The sequence below is a fragment of the Anopheles stephensi genome, chromosome 2 (genome assembly GCF_013141755.1).
Source record: "Anopheles stephensi strain Indian chromosome 2, UCI_ANSTEP_V1.0, whole genome shotgun sequence".
Taxonomy (NCBI): Eukaryota; Metazoa; Arthropoda; class Insecta; order Diptera; family Culicidae; genus Anopheles; species Anopheles stephensi.
The window spans coordinates 32047569-32064008 of NC_050202.1; the positions used below are offsets into that span (position 1 = coordinate 32047569).

Here is a 16440-nt window from a genome sequence, read left to right on the forward strand (position 1 = left end):
TTCTATTTTTCTTCACCATGGATTGCGACGCAAAGCACAAAATTGCTTACGTGTGTTCGGGCCTGCAGCATATCAACACTTGCACGTAGGTCGTTGTTTGGCGCGAGCTGCATAGCCGTATTAGTGTATGCCGGCAACGCTTGCGTCCCGGTGCGTCGTAGCTTAGTGTGCTGGAATTCAATGTGACAAACGGACGACGGACGGCGGCAGATACGGTCGGTGCTGCTAAACTAAATGTGCATCTAAACTGCAGTGCTTGTGCTTTCGCACGGTGAAGTGAAGTGGTTGGTAATCGAGCGATAAACACATCTCAAGTATCCCGATACTGGTGAGCGGCGTACGTGCATCGATCATGGCTGGCGCGGGTGCAACCGCTAACAAAGGTAGTGAACGGCGGCACGATCTGTTGTTTTTTGGTAGTATAAAGTTAATTCGTGACGCTTACACATCTTGCCTGTCGCGAAATAGTCAGAAATGTTGTCGAAAATCAATACGTACGCAAGGAATCGAACTGTGTGCAAAACCTAACAAAACAAAACAAAACACGATCGCCAATATCCACCGCAAGTAACCAATGGTGATGAGTCATGGGCGATATTTATTGTGTACGGTTTTTCGGGGGGATGTACCGTCTCGCTCGCTCGTTATTGTTTATTTCTGATTGTTCGCCCTTGTGAATATGCAGTTTTTTTTTTGCTGCACCGAAATGAAGAATGGGTCGGTTTTATATCTTGACTCATAAAATTCGTCTCGCAAACAAACACACACACACACACACGCATCGGGTATGAATATTCCGTTGCCATACTTTGCATTCCACTGTTTGATCTCTATCGCATCGTTCAAAAATCAATTCAATCAAGCAGCAACAGGAGAAATGCAACAAACAGATTTAAAGATAAGATATGTATGTGGGCAAAGGAAATCAAAGATCGTAATACAAACCGAAGCATCATGTAACGTTTGCTGTTGCGCGTTGATTTAGTGCGCTTTTTTTCGCTTTGTTCTGCGCGGAAGTCGCTAATCGCTTATCGCGTTTTCTTTCCGCGAATGGTTAATTGTGGTCGTGGAAGGTGGAATAAATGGAGGGGAGGAGTGATAGGTTGGAAGCGCACAGTCGCGGCAACTCTAGGAAGCAGGGGCAGAATATTGCGCGGCGTGCTACGCCGATCTCATTTCCATGGCAACCGATAAATTGTAAATTCCTTTTTCCTAGTCTTCTTCACGTATTTGTAGTAGCATGTCTTGTGCTGCTATTCTAATTTGATACAAACTACGGAAGACCGAACTAGTGTATCGGAACTAGAACTCTCTGCCTCCGTATGCGTTGTTTTGATTTACAACAGATTCAATTATTTGAATCACATCTCCTCCGCTGCTTGTGACTTTTCTTACCAAACCAAATGTGTTGTGCGACATAAATAGGCAGTAGTGATTAACCGTGCTTGGCTTTGGAGCAGGCAATCTTCAACCTCAACCACTTGTTACTCTTCGCATGCGTTCTGAACACTTGCCAAAGGGAAGAAGCACTTGTGGAGAAATATGCTGAGCAAAGCATAAGCAGACCAGATCGCGCTCTCGTCTCTCACATCATGCACCATAAACAATGTTCAGAGAATCGCGTTCCGAACGGACATAGTTTGTAAATAAAACCGCGTTGGCAGTTTCCGAACACGAACACTTCCCACTGGATGATAACAAAAGTGTAGCTTACTTTGTAATCTAATCGTTTCCGTTCTGATGATCATTTGAAGTGTCTAATGCTGCTGATTGAACGCCATATTTAGGTACAAAAAAAAACAGAAGCTTTGTCCAAGGGGAGTTATTCCGGTACTGCAGAATCAACAACTATCGCTTTAATGTTTGCATGTTCTCAGCTCTTTCTTCTGGCGCATGAAAATCAGTTGATCCTCTCCGTGTTAGCTAGCCATAGCATGTTTGAAAGACCTTCTTCCAATAGAGCGATACAAAAACCAAACTATAGAACACTCCTGAGGAATGTTGGGTCTCTCTTTTATTAACGATTAACGACCATTAGGATGGATTTATTTTGCCCCGAGATCAAGGTTTAGATGGACGAAGGCACCAGGCCCTCACGACCAAAGATCATATAGAATTGTTCGTACTTGTGACTAGATGAGGCTATCAAAACCCCAAATATTGTTGTTCAGAAGCATTCGAGTTCGCTTTTGGACTTGGACTCGCGTCCGGAACGATTTGACTGGCCATCGATGCCCAAATTTATATCCTAATTTTTTCAATACTAGTTCACCACTGGGTGCGTGAAGCAGGATCGTGCGTACTTGTAAGCTGATGTAAGGATCCACAAATGGAGACCAGCAATCAGAAAGGGAAACGGAACAGCACTCTGGTGAGCCGAACAGTGCAGAAACACACCGTTTCGAATTAAGTTCTGGTTGTTACGAGCATGATTTACCTAATCATGTTTTTCATTTTTATATTGTATTTTTAAATTTAATTTTAGTTAGCAGAATAAAAATCAAACTTTAAAAAGGGTTGATTTGAAAAATTATAAATTTTTCTGAGACTCATTCGTTAGTGAAAAAATGGTGTAAAATGGCATTGAAAGCATATCCAGCTTTTAACATTTTTCCTCTGCGGTAAATTGTTACTATCAATCTGTAATTTAATAAATCTGTAAAGCAATTTATCCACTATTTTTTGCCATTTTATAAAATATTGTCAATATATAGCTTGCATAATACTAAAGGCGATCATAATACTAAAGGTCGGTAGAACAAACGATCGCATTCCAAATCGTTAAAATCAGCCTATTTCATTAAAAGCTATTTTGATTTGCATTAAGCATACTTTTAATGCATTGTAGTATAATACAAAATACAATTCATAATACTACATCTAAATCAAGAATATAATATCAAAATATACTTCCTTTTTAAGTTATTCAGCATATGATTCGATTCTGATCATGGATTGGGGCAAACCTACGAAGCCACTGTTGCCGGGCTATAGAGTTTCCAACACTATGCTTGAGCAAATTCGTACAGAGCTATACAGCAAAGCCCCCCTACAAACCGTACAAATCAAATTCCAAAATCAAAACGAATATTTAAAAAAAATCGGCTACCAGGGTTCACATGGACACCGCAACGCCCGGGGAGGGATGGGGCATATTTCATCACCGACCATCATCTACCTCTTCCCTTACCAGTCTACATGTTGGCCAGTTGCGCTGATGAGGACCCTTTTTTGATACGTTTCTATGCTTCCTTCGCAATCGTCCCCAATGATTATTATTCCTATTTCTTTCGCATATCGTTTGGCTTTCAATGCTCTTTGCTAGATTCAGACTTCCACTTGCTTCTACTGATCGTTTCGTTTTCGATTTAAATAACTTTCCCTTATGTTTTAGGAGGGCCATTTCAATCCTCCGTTCGTATCTAGAATTAAAATTATTTGCTATGAATCTAGGCATTCAAATGTAAAGTTTTGCTGCTAATGCTAATCTCACCGTAATCTATGCTTTTCTCTTCACACAGGCAGGATAAAAAAGTACAAACCAAACGTGCTCAGCATTGTTGGCAAGACACGGTGCGTGCTGCAATGGATCGGATCGGCACTCAATGCGCCCGAGTTTGCAGAACCAATCACCGTACCGAAGCCCATCTTTCGGATGACGGTCGAGTTTAGCATACGCGAATCGATGGTTGTAGTAAACGTGCAGAATCTGTGCCCTCAGGTGCTGATACTTCGCTGGATCTACCTGTACTACGGAAGGAGGCTGCGTGTGTCGCTGTTCGATGGCGTGGTGCGCATGGTGCCCGGGTACGAGTTTACGATGGAAAAAGAGATCCACGAAAAGGAGGATCGATCGTACGAAGTGGTGCTGCTGTGTGACGTTCTCGGCACCAACTTCCGGTTGCGCGAAACGGTACTGATTAATCTGCTATCACCGAGAAAACCTCGCGGGTGTGTATGATCGTGAGCGGGGGTACGATGCGCGGGTTCGTGTAATGTCGACTGTTTCTTCTTCCAGCCTGCCGATAAACTTGACGAAATTACCAGTATTTGAGGTGCCGGAGTACGTGAAGGAGGTTTACCTGAACGGCTTTCTCGTGAATCAACACTACAGCCGCAATGCTAGCCTTTGGCTGGAACGGTTTGTAAAGTACCGCGAGGAAAAGCTCGACCAATCGAACTACGTGGACTATTTGCGAATGCTGAACCAGATCGACGAATTCGACAGCCAGCTGCAGATGGAGCGGTACACGATCGAGAATGCCAATCTGGAGGAGACGCTGCCCAACGAGTACCTGCTCTCGATCGACCAGTTTAAAGTGCCGCCAGTGCTGCTGGACGTTGGATGCCACGTGCAAGTGTTTAGCGATCTGAGTAAATCAACCATCACGCGCGGAAAAATCATCGACCGTAGTTCCTGCCTTATCATTCAAACCGAAATTCCGCTCAGAAAGCTGCACTCGGTGCGGATCGTGTTTCCACTAAACCGTACACAGTTTAAAATGGAGTATATGGCTTTAAATCACGTGTGCCGTCTCGATCTCAACAGTGTACTGTTCCCCGGACCGGACACCACTGCAGCATCGGCCAAAACCACCAAAAAAGTGTTCAAGGAAGAGCTCATTACCCAGTGGGTATTTTGAAGTACAGTTTAGCTTTCTTAATCTTTGAGCTTTGCGATTGTTCGTTACAGGTTCGAATGGTTTCAAGAGTGCATTGCCACAAACCAGCAGCAGAAACAGGCGATCGAAAACATCATCAACCGAACGGCCTATCCGGCACCGTACATCCTGTTCGGTCCACCCGGCACGGGCAAAACATGCACCATTGTTGAGGCGGTGCTGCAGATATGGAAGCTGCGAAAGAAATCGCGCATCCTCGTGACGGCAACATCGAACTTTGCCTGCAACGAGCTGACCAGACGGCTGCTGAAGTACGTGCCGAGCACGGACATTTTTCGCTACTTTTCCCTCACTACGGAACGGGACATTCACGGGATGGATTTGAAGGTGATGGAGGTGTCGAACATGCACTACGGCAAATACGAAACACCGTCAGCGCAGGACTTTACCCAAACGCGCATCCTCGTCTGCACGGTGATGATCAGTGCGCGTTTGCTGCAACTACATGTCGACCGCAGCATGTACGACTACATCTTCATCGACGAGTGTGGCAGCTGCAAGGAACTGTCCGCGCTCGTACCGATCGGATGCGTGGGCACGGACACTGGCAGTGGAACGCTGCATGCCAGCGTCGTGCTTGCCGGTGATCCGAAGCAGCTCGGTCCGGTCACTCGCATGCCCTATTTGCGAAACACGCCCCACGACGTTTCGCTGCTGGAGCGGCTGATGAATTTGACGATCTATCAGAAAGACCTGAACAACAACGAGTACAACCCGAACAGGGTGACGAAGCTGCTGGACAACTACCGGTCGCACGGTGCGCTGTTCCAGTTTTCCAACGAACAGTTCTACGACGGTGAGCTGCGAGCGAAAGGAGATCCCGCCATTATCAACTGGGCCGTCAACTGGCACCGGCTTCCGAATCGCGCGTTTCCCATGATTTTCCACTCGGTCATTGGCTACATGCAGAAGGACGCCCTCACGCTCAGCTACTGGAATGTGCAGGAAGCGAACAAGGTGTACGAGTATGTGCAGCTGCTGCTGAAGGAACAAATCAATGGCCGTATCCTGCAGCAGGAAGACATCGGAATTGTGACGCCCTACTCCAGCCAGGTACATATGTATCTTCCGTTTACTGTTAGCTACCAGAAACGACGGTCTTTACTGTATACTGGGTTGTCTTTTGTCCGCTCTCTTTTCAGGTGGAGTTCATTACGAATGGCCTTTCGATGCTCGGTCTGGATAACATCGCTGTAGGCTCGGCAGAACAGTATCAGGGGCGCGAGAAAGCGGTGATCATCATATCGACCGTGCGTTCGAATCGTACCACGGTCGGCTTTTTGGCCGATGCTAGACGATTGAACGTGGCGCTGACCCGTGCCCAAGCACTCACCATTATCGTCGGTAATCCGGCGAATTTGATGAAGGACCGCACATGGTACAAATTTTTGAAACTTATTAGAGCAAACAAGGCAATCGCGGGTAAAATATTTAACTGTAACGAACCTATTTCGGAACAAACGGACGAGGTGGAACCGAGTAATGGGTGGAATTTTGCCTAACGATGCTGCGAAAGCCTCACGGGGGCGTAAAGGGGGACCACCGATATTAGGTTAGTATTATTTGCCTTAACTCGTTAAATGACAAACTATTTCCACAGTACTTATGGGGGGTTAATTATAATGTTAAAAATAGCATAGAAGTAGTATTAATGTACTGAATCAACTGGAGACACGAACGCGCATTATTCTGTGAGGACATGAAATGATATAACAATTTCCAAGGTTTTGGGCAATGTGTTGCTGAAATGCGAAATGAGTAATGGAAAAAAGCACGATTGATTCGAGATTGAACGTGTGCACTCTTCGTCTTATTCTTTCCATGGTTCACTAGCAGTATGCTGCCCATTATTGGAGAAGACTTGGTAATCCGTGTTAAGCCTAACACTGATTAGGATTTATAAACTTATCATCTTTTTGTACGACTTCAGAATAAAAATTCTCTCCCGAAAGGGTTTTTGTTGAATTCATATTATGTGGTTAACAAGTGAAATGTACAGTTTTATCACTTGCACCTTAGGCCCCCCACTTGGGAATCTCAATAGTCAGCAGAATAGTCTCTTCTCGTCCTGTTTCTTCTTTGGCTCTAAATTTTTTTAATGGTCTGGGTCTGCCAATATTGGCTCCCATGACTAAGTACACCCGTTACTGGATAATCAGTTCTTCGTACGGCGGGGAAACGATCTGCATGAGGTACGATCTCCGGTCTTGCGATGTGAAGATCGGCGACCCAAGTGTCTTAACACACAGTTAACCTTTGCTGGCGTCTTCCAGCTCGAAAAAGACAGCAATAAAAATTCAGGTAAAACGTTAAACATAGTTAAATAGTTCATACATGAAAAAGAGACTGTAAAAATTAATAAAGATAGCAAACTCAACAAAGATTCGCGTTAGCACCCGTCGTTGTAACGATTTTTTTAGATTCTTGTTCTAAAAGGAGTCAAGCTGTACTAAATCGCTCAAAAATTTCGAATGTTGCTTTAGCACAGTGCTTGACAAACCCTGCCTAGGTGTTTTATATTGCACAAGTATTCACCCATCATGGCCACCGACACACCCAGTGTGTGCTTCTCAAAGAGAGTAATAAGAAAAATAACAATAGTAAGACATCATTCAATGGAAAGTGGATGATTTCGGAAATAAATCCTGTGCTGTGAAAAATCATCTCGCTCTGCAGTGATTTCGGTGGCGGAAAAGAGGGTGTCTAGGTGTCGTGCCAGCAAAATCAGTAAACGAGTTGCGAGAAAGGAAGGCCAAGAGTCGATTTTCGTACACAACGACGACGACGACGATGACGAAGATGGCAACAATAGCAGTGGCGTAAAGTATCGAAATTACCAATAGGCCAGTGTAATACGCAACTCGTGTGTTGAAAAAGGGCCACCTTACAAAGTGCCACAGTGGAACATTGATATGTAGGACTGTTATTTACGTGTCTCGTTATTACTGCTGGCATCGCGTAGGCACCGAGTAGTGGCGAAGCGCACGTTAAGCGGACAGCTTTTGGGACGAAGTTTGGTGGTGGTTGCTGCTGTTTCTTTGTTGTCTGTATTATGTGTGCTGCAAAAAGGTAGCGAAACGTTAAGAAGAAAGCATAAATAACACATCGATGAGTGAAGGAGAGGCAGGCGAACACGCTGGTGCAAGTGTGTGTTGTTTTGCGACTGTTGCTACAGCTTGAGAAGGGAACCGCCACTCCATTCGTTCCACCACACGTTCCACCCATTCGAACCACCGCTACGCAGTTTCCATTTCCCTTCACGCACGGAAAAACGACGGGCTCATTTACTGTTCGGAGTAAAAACAAATCCCAAACCATCTGAACCTTCTTGCGAGAGAGTGGATCTGAAGCACGTCAAAACAAAGCAAGCTGTTAGTGTAGTGTTTTTGCTGTTGTTGCTCCTTTGCCTGGAAACGCCGAGACAACACGATGGAATCCTGTGCCGCCGTCGAGAAAGAGGTGGAGAAAGTGATCAACAAATTTTCCGCTATTAACGACCACTCGCAGCGTATTATCGGCGATGTGATTTCGCTCATCGAGAAGCTTCGGTCATCAATCTCGGAAGGTAGCGTGTGTGTGTTTTTTTTCTCACAAAAACTCTTTTCAATCAAGTTGAAAATGTGCCATCATACAATTTTCCACCTGCTTTTTAGGCAACCCGGACAATAAGGTTACGGCCGGACAGGTGGATGTGCTGAACGAGGCTCTCACGAAGACAAAGGACAAATTGCAGCGTCTCACGACGGAACATCGCGATCTGCACGGCACCGTCAGCAAGGTGGGCAAAGCGATCGACCGTAACTTTGTGGCCGACTTTACGGCCACCTCGCGCACGGACGTGTTCCAGACGGAGCGGAATGTGATGCTGTTGAACAAAATCATGGCCCAGCACTTCTACCGCCAGGGCATGGACGATGTGGCCGACGCGCTAATAAAGGAGTCGGGCCTGCCGGCGGAAGACATTGTGCCGGAACCGTACGCCGAGCTGCACCGCATCTGGGAAGCGATACATACGGGCAACCTGGCGCCCGCACTCGACTGGGCCGGGCGCTATTCGGCCGAGCTGGATGCGCGCAACAGCACGCTGGAATTTAAGCTGCACCGCTTGGCGTTCATGCAAATACTGAACGGCGGTGTGCAGGCGCAAACGGAAGCGATTGCGTACGCACGGACCAACTTTGCCAAGTTTGTGCGGCGCTTCGAGAAGGACATCCAGATCCTGATGGGGACGCTCATCTACCTGCAGATTGGGATACACAACTCACCGTACAAGTACCTCACCGCGCCCGAAATGTGGATCGAGACGGCGGACGTCTTTCTGAAGGATGCCTGCCAACTGCTGGGCATCAACAAGGATTCGCCACTGTCCGTGATTGTTAATGCGGGCTGTACCGCACTGCCGGCATTGCTTAATCTCAAGCAGGTGATGATGTCGCGCCAGGTGACGGGCATTTGGAACGGTCGTGATGAGCTGCCTGTAAGTAGTTGTATCGCTGTGATTACCTTCCTGTGTACTGTTGAATACTTTGAAACGCAATTGAAGATACCCGCCAAGCGGTTTCGTGATCTTTTGGTTGATTCTGACGTGCTGTCACCATGGCAACGGCTGTTAAGCGCATATGGATTGCTTTGATTGACCCCGAAAAGGATCCGATATTGCATATTTTCTAATAATTTCCCCAACATTCCATTCTTCTTTCCCGCAGATTGAGATCGACTTAGAGCCAGAGAACCGGTTTCACTCCATCTTTGCGTGTCCGATTCTGCGACAGCAGAGTTCCGAAGACAATCCGCCAATGAAGCTGCTCTGCGGTCACGTCATATCACGCGATGCCCTGAACAAACTTAGCAATGGACCGATGTAAGCATCCAGCATTCCTGCCCAATCGTCGTTTTTGCCCAATCCCTTCCCGCTGCCATTGTATTCCCCTTTTCCCCCTTTGCCTTCCTGTTCCACATTGCATTGTTGTTGACACTTTTTTAGATAATCTGCTCGTTCACCACCTACCTTTACTTTTCTTTTCATTCTCTCTTTCTATCACGATCGCGGGGACGACGCCGGTGCCACCAACGACGACATCGATGCCCGTGTAACCGCAACCGTCCACAACAATCCAATATACATGCCCCCCCCCCAATACGTGTCCCATGCATTCCTTCATCCTCCTGTCCGTGTGTCCTTTTTCTTGTGTTGCTTCTCTGTACACACCCCTTTCGCCCCCGACACACAATCGTCTCACCATCAACTAACTGTTCCAGAATGAACAATTCTTTCAGATTAAAGTGTCCCTACTGTCCCATGGAGCAGTGCCCATCGGATGCCAAGCTGATTTACTTCTGAGCCTGCTTTGCACACGCCGTTGGTGCATATTTCTGTTTCCTGTGTGTTATCTTCTCACCCCTTCCCCCGCCCCAGCTGGCACCATTTATCCGATGGCTGCACGATCGTGAGATGCATGGTGTGTACACCCCGCAAGTTGGCGTTATCGTCGTTGTTCGGGGATTTGATTCCGATTGGCGGATCGACCTCTCGTAAAGCGGCTAGGACGTCGTAGAAGAAAATGATCGGAAGCGAAAGGCGTTTTTCTCTCCAGTGAGAATAATGATCAAGGCAATTAGGATCGAAGAGATCGAAGCGATGGATATGTTAAGATGCAATGATATGCATATATGCTGAATAGTTACGTTTTAAAAGGAGGGAACTTTAGCAAACACTTTACGAACGCTTGAGAAAATTGTTCGCATTTTCGATGGGAAAGTGTGGAGTAGAAAAGGTAAAGATTGATTAGATACGATTGGCTAGGAACTCTTCCACTTTCGTATAGCTTTTTTTTGTTTGTTTCTTATTGGTGGTGTGTACCTTGGATTGTGAGCTGTGTTTCTGTTTTTGTGTTCAATTATTGTCGCTCATTACACTCGGCTAGGAGGAGAGAAGGCTCCGTTGCCCTTATGAGTGAATTGATGTTTTAGTTGTATGCAGCGCAGTACCTCAGTCTTTCTTCCTAATGTGTGTGTGTGATTATTTGTTGTTTATTAGCGTTTCAAATGTGTTGCTAACATTTTCTCTGAAAGAGAATGCCGAGACGAAGGTAATTCATTCGCTACCACGAACGCGTGGGAACAGAACAGAAAACGGTCCGTCTCTGCTAGCGCGGTAGTATCGCGAGCGGTTGAAGAAATGGTAAAGCAGAATAGAAAGAGTTAGTTAGTAAAACGAGGAATGGTAAATTTAATGTAGCACACCACACCACATACACACACACAAACACTATTTTAATGCTAAAGCTTGCATGCTTCTGTTGTACACAAAGGGAAGGTCCAACCGTGGAGAACCGCTAACTGAGGAAGGAACACGAGATCGAACGACATAAACAACGGTCCCCTTACGACACCACACGACTGCCGCTTCATCAAATGGTGCTTTAGGGTGGGTGAAAAGAGGCAGGGAAAGGCTGTAAATATATGTGTATAAACAAATATATTATATTTTTACTGACGACAAATAAAGAAAATCCACGAGTATAGGAAGAAAACGTGTCGACCCGGGGAGTTTTCCTACATCTGTCCGACACCGGCAGGACAGTAGTGGCGGTTGGGGGCTACCCATTTCAACGGAATTGTAGAATTCGATGGACAAATATTTTGCAACGAACGTGGAATGAAGGATGGGGGAACTGGATTTGCCACCAGAAGTCTACAGAAACTGATGCGACTTGGTAACTAATTTTAATTAGCTCATGCTAATTCAAGATGATTAAAAATTTGCCGAAAAAATTCGGTTCAGCCGAAATAGACTAGTGTTGGCCGTTCCCGGTTCAAACTAGTGATGGGAATAACCTCTCAGTAGCGTGAATTAAATCAGAGTGAATGAGTTATAATAGTGAGTTACATCTTATACTCACTCTTTAAGAGTTTATTCTTGAAAAATGATTTAGCTCTCCATGCCAACTAACCACTCACTCACTTCGTTTTTACTCACTAGAGAGTAAAATATCCTATCGGCATATCGCATTGGTCATGATCACTCGATGATTTAAGAAAATACAATACAGTAACGAGCCGAAGAGTAGATTGTTCATAAAAAAAAATATTTTAAAAGGGACTGTGTAGATCTTTCGCTTGTGTGTACGGCCGCATTAAAATTTTCAACTATACTGCTCGTCAGTTATTGTATGATATCGAAGCGATCTTTGGGCAAAACTTTGTTAATGCATCGCAAAATGTTAATGAAGCAAAAAAATGTTAATGAGCATCGGAATGAATTCGCGATATGCCAATACGATATTTAACTCTCTAGTGAATAGAAACGAGGTGAGTGAGTAAAAACGAGGTGAGTGAGTTAAAACGAGGCGAGTGACTAAAAACGAGGTGAGTGAGTAAAAACGAGGTGAGTGAGTTAAAACGAAGCGAGTGACTAAAAACGAGGTGAGTGAGTGGTTAGTTGGCACGGAGAGTTAAATCCCCAATGAGTTATTTAACTCATGAGTGAGTTAAAACGCAGTGAGTGAGTGGCTAGTCGGCACGGAGAGTTAAATCAAAGGTCATCTAATTCATTGCTAAGATTTAAGTCATTCACTCTTTCTGATTTGATTTCTGAATTTGCACATCACTAGTTCAAACCTAGCTAAAAAGTTCCGATACCCTTTTTTGCCGTCCCGCTCCGATCCTTTTTTTCAAAATAATATTCAAATAGGTTCTTTTGAACACCAGGTTCACGACCCGTTCCTTAGCAAAAATGAACCAGTTCCGTTCGGTACCTTTTTTTAAATGCTCTTCTACAAACTTACGCCCCTTGCTACAATTTCGTCGGAAGCTATCGAGCTGGATTCGTTCGAGGGAATTCCACGACCTTCCCAAATAGTCACTCAACGTTTTGTATTCTGTGTAGTCAGGTTCGATTTATTCGCTAAAATTACAATTAGTTTTAACTTAAAAAACAACAGACAAAAATACAGTTAACGGATAACATACGTCCTTGTTGCCGGTCGAGGGAAAAGTCCGACACTCATGGGCTACCTGTGTCCTGGTGCTCACGTCATCAAGGTGAACATCGACTGTCACTTGTGAGTGGCACATAAAGCGTAGCATACACAGGCTCCCAACACTACGGCAGATCGTTCCGAAGTGCTGGTCCGCCTGTTGAGGGCCACTATGGACGTTGTGCAGCGCAAGGTGAGAGTGTCGAACATGCTGTCAGACGCGTTCGAGTCTTATCGGAGACTAAGACAAGGGGACGGACGGACTCTTGTCTACAGCTTAACTTCGCCCTGGAAGGCGATCATGCGAAGTGCGGGCTTCGACGATTTTCACCCGGTCTCTCCAATGCCTTGGCTTCGCGAATGACATCGACATCATCGGACGGACATCTGCGGCAGTGTGCGAGGCTTACTTACTTACTTATCAGGCGCTACAACCCCTGTTGACAAAATACAACATCAACGTCAAGTGCGATGACAGCCGACCGCGGAAGTACGCAGCCACTTAAGGATGAGCCACGAGCGCAGCCGAAGAGAAAAAACCTAGCCAGAGAGAGCCGGAGAAAGAGAGCGAAGGGAAAGGGCGAATGACCGCGTTACACACGGCGGTAACAGCCATAAAGCGAGAGAAAGAAGACGTTCAGTTTTTATCTGCCAAAAGTGTAACTAAAATTCACAAAAAATACACTTATTCACGGATGTAGAGAAGGCGTCAAATTCATTTATTCTCGCGGATTGTTGCCTGTTGCATTTGCAAAAACAGCTTTGCGCTCTTGGCCTGCTGTAACAATCCTCGATACCGCTCATGGTTTAGCGTCGCCGTCTGCCAATCCGTTGCCCCGGCCGCTCTGGCGGACGCAACAACGCTATCACTCCATCTCAATTTGGGCCTACCACGCCTCCTCTGTCCGTGTGGACGCCCTAAAGGACTTTACGGGCCGGGTCGTCCGGTGTCATTCTCATGACGTGACCAGCCCACCGGAGCCTGGCGAGTCTAATTCACTGCACGAAACTAAGATCATCGTACAGCTCGTAGAGCTCGTCGTTGTAGCGGCTCCTCCATTGTCCTTCCACACATACGGGGCCAAAAATCCTTCTGAGCATCTTCCTCTCGAACGCGACTAAGAGGGCTTCGTCAGTTTTGGACAGTGTCCATGTCTCAGAGGCGTATGTGAGTACTGGGACTATAAAAGTTCTGTACAGTCCCAGCTTCGTCCGTCGCGACAGGTATTTAGAGTGGAGAAGTTTCCTCAGGCTGTAGTATGACCGGTTGGCAGCCAGCACCCGTGCGCGTAACTCAACATCAATGTTGTTGTCGGTGCTGACTTTTGACCCCAGATAGGTGAAGTTTTGGACGACTTCGGAAGTGCGGTCACCTATCTGTACATCACCCCTGCGTAAATCAGTGTTTGTTAGCAGGGCCGCTGGTGGTATTTTAGTTTTCGCCTCGTTAATCTCCAACCCGAGGTTCTGTGCCGCACGCTCGATCCTTTGATAAGCTTCTGCTACATAGGAGAGCCTCAAACCAATGATGTCTATGTCATCAGCGTATGCCAGGATCTGGATTGACTTATAGAAGATGGTCCCCGAAGTTTCCACCTCTGAGTCACGGATGGCTCTCTCTAGCACCAGGTTGAAGAGGAGACAGGCGAGCCCATCTCCCTGGCGCAAGCCCTTGGTGGTAGCAAAGGGTCCTGAGAGTTTTCCATTCACCTTCACCTGACATGTTATGTTGGCCATTTTCATTCTTACAAGCCTGGTAAGCTTGGCCGGGATTCCAAAAGAGCTCATTACCTCGTACAGTTTTACCCTGGCTATGCTGTCATATGCGGCTTTGAAATCAATGAAGAGATGGTAGGAGTGGAGCTGCTGCTCCGCCATCTTCTCCAAGATTTGCCGCATCGTGAAGATCTGGTCAGTGGTTGATTTTCCGTTTCGGAATCTTCTCTGATAGTTTCCGACTATCTCTTCGACAAATGGGACAAGTCGCTCTTCTTGGCCTGGTGCCTTATTGTTCTTGAGCCGACGGATGGCCATTCGTGTTTCATCACTGCTAGGTGGCAGTAGCATGATATCGTCTGCTAGTGGAGCCTCTAGCTGTTCGTTGAACTGATCATTTAGCAATTCATCAAAGTACTGAGCCCATCGCGAGAGGACCTCTGGCTGCGAGGCGTACACCCGGCTAAAACGCGAGGCCGGAGGCTCTGACCGTGATAGAGCACAACTCGGAAGTGTAGGATAACGCCGACGATTTTGAGGTGGTAGAGGAGATTTGCTACCTTGGCACGATCGTAACTTCGGACAACGACGTAAGCAGCGAAATCTAAAGGCGCATTGTTCAGGGGAATCGTGCCTACTACGGGCTCTGCAGACTCCTGAGATCCAGAAGACTCCTATAACGCACGAAATGCGCCGGTAGTCCTTTACGGGCCACGACTCCTGGACTATGCTGGCGATCGAGCTAGCTGAGCTGTTTGACGATGCGGACATGCAGACCACGGAAGGTGCGCAGAGGACCACATCGAGCTCGTTGGCTGGATCAGGTGGAATCAAACCGGACCGGAGATGGAATGCAGCCTTGGACCGTGTTTCCTGGAAACGGATTGAGAACACGTAGGCCATGTCTTTTAGCCCAAAAAAGAAGAAGAAGAAGAGAATGTTGGCGTAGTTCCCGAGGACCGAGGATGAAGATGGCCCAATTTCTGAGGGAAGCTGGAGCACCTGACAGAAAGTTTTGCACTGTGATTCAACTCTGTTTATTATGCTTCATCGTTTGTTTGCTTTTGTTTTTTTTTGTCGCTTTTGCATCTTGCCCTTCATTCACAGTCCAGCGCTCTAATCCTCTCTGCTACTAATGTAGAAATATATACCTCCACAAAAAAAAACATTTTGCCCTCCCCGTTCACTAACATATCGCGCGAATCGGTTTCGCAAGATCACTGTTTATCTATCGGTTTGTTTGCCTTCCATTTTCGCCTTTCTTTAACAATAAATCTCTGCCTTGCAGTATTACTGCTGGACGAAACGGTTCGTTTAAGCTACTAAAGTGTATCCTTGCGCGACCTACGCGGATATTGCCACTGTTGAACAACCTTTCGTTACGAGTAGAGTCACCGAGAGGAAGATAGAAGATCGAATAACCAACAGCGAAATCTGCGCGTTACCGGCAAGCAGTAGTGGTAGTATTAGTAGTAGTAAAGTAGTGGGTGAATATAGGCTGGCTGGCCAGCCAGGCTGTGTGCCTAGTAGGATTTGTTACTATTGTTGCTCTATTTGCTCAACATTACGTTGTTCGTTGTTTGTGTTGCACGCGCTGACCCGCTGAATAACAACCAGTGCCTACTGCGACGTTTCGTTTTAGAACTAAATGCTCGTTCCTAACGGCGGTGGTAGAGCATAAGCATCCCGTTACCCGAAACCCGAAAATGCGGTTACCCCACCACACAACATTAAACACGTTCTGGCCGATTGACCGATCAACGGAATCGAGTGGGTTTTGCTTGTTGGGTGAGTTGTGGGTGGTTTGGTTTGGCTGAGGTAATAATGACGGACATTGGAACACGGAATGTTTAATACGTGATGTGTAAGGAGGAATAAATATAGTGAACAGGAGAGAGAAACAGAGTGAGGGAGAGAGAGAGATTACCAACACGAACACAAGCACACAACAAACACACACACATGGATTTGTATCTGCTGCGTTTTGCACTTTTTTTCTTTAAATGCTTCTGTGGGGAGCAGTGTAAGGTGGTAGAGCAAGGAAGCGAGAGGAAGAAGAATAA

General features: G+C 46.1%; 2 protein-coding genes across 3 annotated transcripts; both read left to right on the forward strand.

Moving 5' to 3' along the window:
* Positions 1 to 96: 96 nt before the first annotated feature.
* On the forward strand, positions 97 to 7055 carry LOC118504838 (putative helicase MOV-10). Its single transcript, XM_036039842.1, has 5 exons — positions 97 to 383; positions 3522 to 3951; positions 4019 to 4630; positions 4694 to 5735; positions 5825 to 7055. Exons 1-5 carry the CDS (start codon positions 353 to 355, stop codon positions 6182 to 6184), a joined length of 2475 nt encoding a protein of 824 aa, XP_035895735.1. The 5' UTR covers positions 97 to 352; the 3' UTR covers positions 6185 to 7055.
* Positions 7056 to 7247: 192 nt separating this feature from the next.
* On the forward strand, positions 7248 to 11215 carry LOC118504840 (E3 ubiquitin-protein ligase RMND5A). 2 transcript variants are annotated; one of them, XM_036039845.1, is made up of 4 exons: positions 7248 to 8247; positions 8336 to 9159; positions 9389 to 9543; positions 9960 to 11215. In XM_036039845.1, exons 1-4 carry the CDS (start codon positions 8112 to 8114, stop codon positions 10021 to 10023), a joined length of 1179 nt encoding a protein of 392 aa, XP_035895738.1. In that variant the 5' UTR covers positions 7248 to 8111; the 3' UTR covers positions 10024 to 11215. The 2 variants fall into 2 exon arrangements, with proteins under 2 accessions (XP_035895738.1, XP_035895737.1); XM_036039844.1 differs by having other exon boundaries at positions 7250 to 8247; positions 9942 to 11215.
* Positions 11216 to 16440: the final 5225 nt, after the last annotated feature.

Bases quoted from the DNA above. Each gene is read 5' to 3' on its own strand.
- LOC118504838 (XM_036039842.1), top strand. From the start codon at position 353: ATGGCTGGCGCGGGTGCAACCGCTAACAAAG. The intron at 3,952-4,018 runs GTGTGTATGATC...TTCTTCTTCCAG, and splicing joins TCACCGAGAAAACCTCGCGG to CCTGCCGATAAACTTGACGA. The intron at 5,736-5,824 runs GTACATATGTAT...CTCTCTTTTCAG, and splicing joins TGACGCCCTACTCCAGCCAG to GTGGAGTTCATTACGAATGG.
- LOC118504840 (XM_036039844.1), top strand. From the start codon at position 8,112: ATGGAATCCTGTGCCGCCGTCGAGAAAGAGGTGGAGAAAGTGATCAAC. The intron at 9,160-9,388 runs GTAAGTAGTTGT...TCTTTCCCGCAG, and splicing joins ACGGTCGTGATGAGCTGCCT to ATTGAGATCGACTTAGAGCC. The intron at 9,544-9,941 runs GTAAGCATCCAG...TAACTGTTCCAG, and splicing joins AAACTTAGCAATGGACCGAT to AATGAACAATTCTTTCAGAT.